Source organism: Astatotilapia calliptera, chromosome 17, assembly GCF_900246225.1.
Source record: "Astatotilapia calliptera chromosome 17, fAstCal1.2, whole genome shotgun sequence".
In the NCBI taxonomy this organism is placed as follows: domain Eukaryota; kingdom Metazoa; phylum Chordata; class Actinopteri; order Cichliformes; family Cichlidae; genus Astatotilapia; species Astatotilapia calliptera.
In genome coordinates, this window is record NC_039318.1 from 6,378,457 (window position 1) to 6,386,528 (window position 8,072).

Sequence of the window (8,072 nt, forward strand, 5' to 3'; positions counted from 1 at the left end):
TATGGGGGAGGGATGGGCGAGGGGGTGAGGGGGGCGAGAAAGAACGAGATCCCACTGTGCTCTTGCATTTAGTTTTATGTAAACATCTGAAGGAACTCTGGACCTCTGATTTCAGGTCCTGCTTCTGTTGGAGGGAGGGAAGGGGGGACTAGGGGAAGGTGAGTGGGAGGGGTAAAGGATAGCGCACAGCCTTCTGTCCATCACAGCTATCTGTCCTGTGCTAGGGGGAACCACCTCTGTCCTTTTTTTAAAATAAAGGTTTAAGCTGAAAGCTGGGGAGGGGAGGGGGACCCGTCAACTGCACTATTCTTTTAGAGAGAGGAAGGAGGGATTTTTCCACTCACTTTAAAGAGGAGTTGTTTGTGACTGTGACCTGCACCCCCACCTCTTAAAAAACCAACGCCATTGTTTGTTTGTTTGTTTGTTTGTGTTTGTGTGCCCATCTGCCAGTTAGTAACTGCGTGTGTGTGTGGCTGTGTAACATGCATGCACAGCTCCATGTCTGCATGCAAGTGGCGTGTGAGTTTGTGTGTTTGTTTGTGTAAATACTGCATGTCACTAAACTCAGTTTAGAGATGTCTGACTGCCCATCCCCAGGCCCTGCTCCATTAAACAATGCAGAAAAAACATAGCACTCTGGCTCAGGGTCCATTATTAAGTGAAGGATTATAAAATATTAGATGGTAGGGCTTTAACTTTTTAGTGCAGCTCGGGGGGCAGCCTTGCTGTTTCTAGTTCCTTGTTACTAACCTGCAGGGCAAAGGGATTGGAGGCAGTCCATGCAGCCACAGTGCCTTAAAAACTAGCCTTTCATTACCTCCTCTTCAGATTCAGCTCTTCCTCTTCTTCAGTAGCATAAAGCAATACTTCACTGAAAAGCTACCTTATGAGTATCGTGCTTGACAATTTTGAGGCTTGCATCTTTGATGAGGAGAGCAGCTATAACTAAAACAGTATACACAAAGATCCTGATACAGTGCCATGAAACAGTATTTTCTCCTTCTCTTCTTCCTTTTTTTGTATATTTGCCATACCCAATTGTTTCAGGTCATCAAATGAATTCTAATATTGGACACAGATAGCCAAAGGAAAGACAAAATGCAGTTTTCAAATAATGTTTTTGTTTAGCAAGGGGAAAAGCTGTTCAAACTTAGCTGCATCTGGGTGCATTTCGATGATATTGGAGACGCAAACCCGAGTGCAGAATTTATAAAATTAGGAGCTGGCTAAGGTGATCCTAATTTTTTTTTTTCATTGTGGAAAACAAAAGTTTTCAAACTTTTCCAGGCCTTAAACCTGATGCGTATTCTCCCTCATAGTAAATCTATAAAAACAAGGCGTTTAGGAAAACAGTGAATAAAAAATTGCTTTTCTAAAAAAGACAAAAATTGCAGTTCAGTATTGAATATTACATAAAATAACCTATATATAAAGTTTCTTTTAATGGCAGAGATGCGGAAATGTGTGCATGTAGCACAGAGCCGTGGCTCAGTGTCTAAGTGTCTTAATGAAAATGTGCGTTGAAGCTATTTAGAATTCTTATCTTGTTTGATCTGCTGCTCACCATAAACAAGCACAAACAGAAGTTTTGGATTTTTAACTGTATTTTCACAAGTTTGACGGCTTTTCATATTGATAAAAACCTCCTGTTTTGGCCATTCATACTAAAAAAAAGTAATGGGATTTCTGCTCTTCTAGAAAATCCTGAATGAGAATTTCCGACCATCAGTTTGTGCCATGTGCCCGAAGGGCACGTAAGGTAATGCAGCAATACAATACATTCAGGGCACCCCAGCAAGTCCACCTCTGCATGGCTCAAGAAAACAGTGGACTAGGAGTGAACTAGTCGAGGTCTAGTCTGATTAAGATGCTTTGGCGTGACCTTAAACAGACCATTCATGTTCGAAAACCAGGGCTATCTCTGTCTAACATTAAAATTTGTTAAGTGTGATTAAAATGCAAAATAACAAAGAAAATCAGGGAAAAAAAAGTTTTCATGGCACTGTAAACTTCTTAAACTGCTTTTGAAGGAAAGTCCAGTTCTTCGGGACACATTTTAAGAGTGTAAACTTATAGTTCTATTGGATGCTAAAGCTACGTTATTATTACGTTATATCTACAGATGCTGCTTGGCCAAGGAGACAATGCAATAAAGCTCCTGGAATACAGTTTTTGTTCTGTTAATGTCAAGTGATCACAGAATATGTAAGAGGGAAGATTTTCTGACTCAGTATATATTTTGTCTTGTCTCCCTCCCATCACCCCCAAGTGTTCATGGCAGATGGCTGCTCCTTCCCGAGCTTGGTTCTGCTCAAGGTTTCTTCCTGTTAAAAGGGAGTTTTCCTTTCCACTTTTGCCAAGTGCTTGCTCATATGGGGTCATCTGATTTTGGGGGTTTTCCCTTTATTATTGTTGGGTTTTTACCTTGGAGTATAAAGTGCCTGATGTGACTGTTGTTGTGTTTTGCAACTATTGAATTGAATTGAATTGAATTGAATTGAATTTCACCAGCTTCTGAAAACACATCCACTAAATTGGCATAAAAAGAAAGAAAATGATACTTTATGAAGGTTGGTCAACTCTTTTGTTGATGTGAAAAGCCAACCAAAGTGAAAATGACAATGGGAATGAGCAGTGGAAAGATGGCTTATGTAGCAACAGCAGGAATGGTTAGTGGAATTTTGCATATTTTTTTGGTAACTGCAGCTGCCAGTCCCTGCAGCAATAGCAAGTCGCAAGCTCTTCAGAGTGTCCTGTCATGCTAACAGGTTCACGTTTGATATCTGAAAGACATGTTTTCAGAGGAGTATTAAGCACTTGCATGCTGCTCTGCAATTTTAGGGATCACTTTGGCTAGTTTAACTTCTCGTCTTTCTTTTTGGTGCCCTTGCTGTTCTTGTCTTCATCCATGTCCCCCTTTGGCCTTCAGCCCCTCTGTCATACATCTTCTCACTTAGCCCATCCAACCCTTCTTGTCTTCACCCCTACTGTTGGAAGGTGTGTCCAATCCGTGTGCCTAATTTCCTCTCTCCAGCACCCTGCCCACCTCCAGTACTCCTCTCTTGTCAGTGATGCAACCTGGTGTAGGTTTTTTTTTTTTTTAATCGGGGTGAGCCCGGTATGACTGGCTTGCATTGCCACAGGTGCCAGCTGCCCCTCATGCTTCAAGCACAAGCACTTAAAGCACTTTAGCTGCACTGCTACTTGTCAATGCATGCAGTTAAAGACAATTGGACCTATCAGCATCTGCATTCCTTTCCTAGGTAATGTCAGATGAAAGAGTGTGATACAGTTTGAAAAACAACAACAACAAAAAACAATACTAACCTATGGAGGAGGAGGAAAAAAATGTAAGAAAGAAAGAAACAAAACTACACCAGGACTTCTGACAGCAAACTTAGAGATCAGCCCCTTTAGAAGTTTTCCATTCAATGCAACTATTTCTTTTCTCTTTTCTTTTGGTTGTTGTTGTTGTTGTTGTTGTTTCTTTGAAAAAACTTGCTTGTATGATCGTACGCCAACAAATCTCCACAAGGTGAACACGGCACCAAATATGCATTCACACAAGTGGTAGGGGGTCCGAGGGAGGAGGTGTGGTCCTCCTCGAGGAGCTTCCTGCCCTGATGCTCTCCTGCGTCCTGTGTAAAGACTTGAAAAGTGGAGAGAGCGCCGACAAAGAATGCTTGCCCAGTAGCTTGGTAGCATAAAAAACATCGGCTGTAAACTTCCTCTAACAGACAGCAACATCTTAGAACCAGCCTGTTGGTGCTATATCCAATCTATTCAAAGACTTGATGTTAAGGGGGAGGACACACATAAAAATATGTTTAAGCTATTCCCTCCCTAATATTTGTGTGTCTTTTTATATATTATTATTATTATTATTATTATTATTATTAGTATTAGTATTAGTATTAGTATTAGTATTTCCTGGCCAGCTTTGTGTCTGACTAGACATCATGTACAGTACGTAAAAATAAAAAAACCTTATTTATATAAGAAAGAACTATAAGCTGATCCAAACTTCTTATGAACACCAGTGACTCACCAATTGCACAGCAAAAGTCTATGATTCAGTGTACTTTGGGGAATATAATCACTAATGAATGTTTTCTTCTTTTTTTAAATCAACCTTTTCCTTCTGTTGCTCTTTGGATAGCTCTGTGCACATCTACATCAGTCAGACATTCAGATACATCCTCATCGTAGTTCACTGCTTCTTAAGGCCAGTGAACCTCTCACCTCTCAGTAAGTCAGTTCTCTCCATGCACACCCAGCCATCCTGCCCCAGTCTGTTAGCAGAGCCAGGGTCACACTTGTGTAATGTCACCTTTTATCTTTTCCTTTCTTGCTTTTGTTTTCTTCTTGCTGGTAAGACTCTTCTCTGTTCACGGGTAAATGTATTCAAGTTTATCATGCAATGATTTTTTTTTTATCATAGCTAACTAGAAATCACACAGCTATTATTTTTCTCTGAGAAAGGAGATGATTTTGAATATTTAATGTCTTTTTTTTTTTAAATAAAAATGCAACACATTTTAAGCTGCTGCCTCAGTTGTGTCTTTTTCCCCACTTCTCTGACTTGTCTTCATCTTAATTTCAGGAACACTATTTTTTTGTGCTCCTGTTTTTTGAATGCAGTTGGGCTCCCTTCAGTCTTGGAATGTGTCAATAAGGATAAAGCAAAGGTTCAATTTGTAAAGAACAAAAATAAATGTGGTGGTGCCAGGCAGGCTGGCAGTGGGCATGAGAGGTTGAAGCAAATTCCTGTGCCCGACCAAGGCAAACAGAGAACAGGTCAAAAGGCAGCGCAGAGCTGCTTGTCCCAGAGAACCGGCTAAAGTTAGAAAAAGGACCTCCACTTTAGATCACTGTGATAACACTGCTCACAAACACACACTGAATATAGCAAAAGTGGTCCGGGAGAGCATCGACACAGCCTCTGCCAATCATGTCCTGATGAAGCTGTTATTATTATTCTCATGTTTTCTCCACCTTACAGTGCACAAAACAAGCCTGCTTGTGGGGAAAGAAATGTCAGGAGCACATAGCTGAGGTTAATGTTTTTATTAAATATATCACCATTTTTTCTCTCTTTCTCTTATATCTCAATTACAAAAGTGTACATACACACGAGTGAGCAGTTAGTCACTTTGGAATAGACTCACATAAACAATAATTCTCTCTCCAACAGCAGCATGTGGCTAGAGTCGAGCCAGCGCACACAGCAGGGCTCTTTTCTTCTCTCTTTTTTTCTTGTTGGTCAGAGAGGAATGGCAACATGTATAAAGTAGCAAATCTTTTTTTATGACATCTACACAGGTGACAACAGACACGTAAATATCGGAGGTAGGTAAATGTTGAAATACCCGTCTGAGAGGCGGCGAATGTGAGCAGCCGCCGCCTGTGATGTTATCTGCATCCCCACGGGATCATGGGGCACGTTTTCTGAGTATTTAAGGAGTTCCCGACTGAGAATTTTGCATTCACTGACAAAAAATAATAAAAAGACAGCAACAACACAAAGACAAAAATGAGGACAAACTGGAACATTAAAAAGATACAGCATTCAGAAATACTTCTAAATGACATTTGGTCACTCAGTGCTTTTGTTCTTGCTTGGTTCATCAAGCAAACCTCCAAACAACTCCTTAAGGGTAGAGCGAGCTCAACTCAGCAATGGAGCTACTTAGGGCCAAGATACATATATACACTTTATACATGTAGATAAAAATAATAATTATAATATAACAATAACAATAAGGCAACGCAAGATGATATAAATACTTATGAAATAATTACAAATAAAATGCAATACAATTGAAATAAATAAGGCTGAAGAGTAAATACATTAATATTAAAATCTCCTTTTCAGAAAAAACAAAAATATATTTTCTCTCTTTGGGATGGGTGTTTGAAGAAGGAGGAGGTGGGGGGTAGGGGATCGGGGTGGTTGGGACCCACAGTCCCGCAATGACAGTGTACCTGAATTAAACACCACCATGGACAAGAGCAATAAATAAACAGATATTAAAATAAAGGAAACATCAGTGGCTTGCGTCTTCTTTTTCTTCTTCTTCTCATGCGATCCGCTTCAGTGGTTGATCTCTTTAAGGGCATTCGGCACCTGCAGGCAGTTCTGTCGAACCTAAAATCCTCTTGCCATTCCAGGAATTCACACACCAGCATCGACCCCTCTGTCCGTCCAGCGAGGATTCACACTGTGCAGAGAAAGGGAAGAAGAAACCCTCTTATTCAGTGCCTTTGTTGGGTACACACACACACACACACATACAACAAAATCTCTCATTCACCCACAATTATATTACAGCAGGGTATTGGGAGCTCTCTCTCTCTCTCTCTCTCTCTCTCACTCACACACACACACACACACACACACACACACACACACACACACACACACACACACAGTCCTTTTACTGAAGGTACCAACCTGCTTGGGTTTGTAAAGCCCGTTTTTGTCACAGTTGGGGAGGTAGAATCTGGTTAACTTGTCCCCTAACTTCTGCTGGGATTTGGCAATCTTTTCCAAAGCCGTCTGCAGCTCTAGGTGACAGGGCCCCTGCACAGCACACACAGGATGGAGATGGGTTAATCTCAGTTGATACAAACAAAGTATAATCAGCTGCGTCTCATTATCAGCAAGCACGTGGGCTGACATAAAACTACATATCAAACTTGTAATAATAAGTCTTCAATAAATTCAATAAGTCTGCAGACACACACACACGCACACATTTTCCATTATTTCAAACAGCACACGAGCGCGCCCTTGTGGCGCACCAGCCGTCTCTCAAACCTCCCAAAGAAACTTTTAGCAACACATCGCAGTGAGGATTTTCAGCACAGTAATGCGGACCCAGTGTCAGTACCTGCTCTATCAGCTTCTTGCGGATGGCGATGAGTTTGGCTTTCATGCTCTCCTGAGCGTCGGCGGCAGCCCGCGGGTCGTACGGCCTGCCGTGACCGGGGAGATAGTGGCTGTAGCCGGGGTCCGAGATGATGGCTGCGTTGTCCATCTCCAACGGTTCTGGCTCTTCCTGATCTGGAGAGAAAACACGAATGAATGAATGAATGAATGAATGAATGAATGAATGAATGAATGAATGAATGAGTGCGACTGTAAAAGATCCCAATGTTGAGGGTTTGCTGAGATGATCTGAAACACTGATGGAGAATGTGGAGGTGATAGGCCTTACCTTGTGTCTGGGGCTCGGGGGTGGGCTCGGGCACAGGGCTCTCCGTGCACACGGCTTGTCCGCGGGTGAGGGAGTGCAGAGGCCGGGGGTCGCCGGGTCTCGGCACGCACCTCAGCCCGGAGCCGCACGGCGCCGTGTAGATCCCGCACAGCTCCCCTGCTTTCAGAGCGCAGGCGAGGCAGCATCCACAGCCGGGCTCCCGCAACACCTCGGCGCATCCGGGCGCCACCGCTGGACACTGGCTCAGCTTCTCCGGAGTACACGGGGCGCAGCGAATCGGCTCTGGCCCCACCACCGGGGACCCCAGCGTCCCTGTGAGCAGCACGGAGCACAGAGCCGCCGTCACGACGTGTCCTACGTATAATCCAGCCACGGCCAGCATTGTTATCTGGATACTAAATATGAAATGTAGCGCAAGGCAGAGATGATGATCAGAGGTACGAGCCGGGTCGCCTCCTGCTCCTCAGTTGTGTCTTTCGTTTGATTTTGGGAAAATGTCTAACTGTGCGTTGCGCGCAGCCGTATTTATAGCCGGCTCCTCTGCGAGTCTTTGACGCGTCGGCGTTATGAATGATTTCTGAAAAGAAGGTGTAATGATACGATGGGCTCTCATTGGTCCGTCCACGTCCGGTCAGGCAGCTCATTTGAATACAACATTCGCGTCAATATTTAGTTTGGAACAGGCAGCGCTTTTTGCGTGTACCGCCGATGAGTGACGACACCAGTGTTTGCTGTTGCAATCAAGGACCCCCTTTCCTCACCCGGGTGCCACACTGAACTCCAGAGTACCACATTAAAGTAACAAGGCGCGGGCAATGAGTTATCAGCGCCGTTTTTCTCTTGTTTCTTTTT

At 43.2% G+C, this 8,072-nt stretch overlaps 1 protein-coding gene across 1 annotated transcript; it reads right to left on the reverse strand.

The window, feature by feature from the left end:
- Window positions 1–5,286: 5,286 nt before the first annotated feature.
- On the reverse strand, window positions 5,287–7,772 carry LOC113009602 (insulin-like growth factor-binding protein 1). Its single transcript, XM_026148006.1, has 4 exons — window positions 7,221–7,772; window positions 6,894–7,066; window positions 6,455–6,583; window positions 5,287–6,221 (listed from the first exon to the last, which is right to left on the reverse strand). The coding sequence occupies exons 1-4, from the start codon at window positions 7,600–7,602 to the stop codon at window positions 6,111–6,113; spliced, it is 795 nt and encodes a 264-aa protein (XP_026003791.1). The 5' UTR covers window positions 7,603–7,772; the 3' UTR covers window positions 5,287–6,110.
- Between the last annotated feature and the right edge of the window lie 300 nt (window positions 7,773–8,072).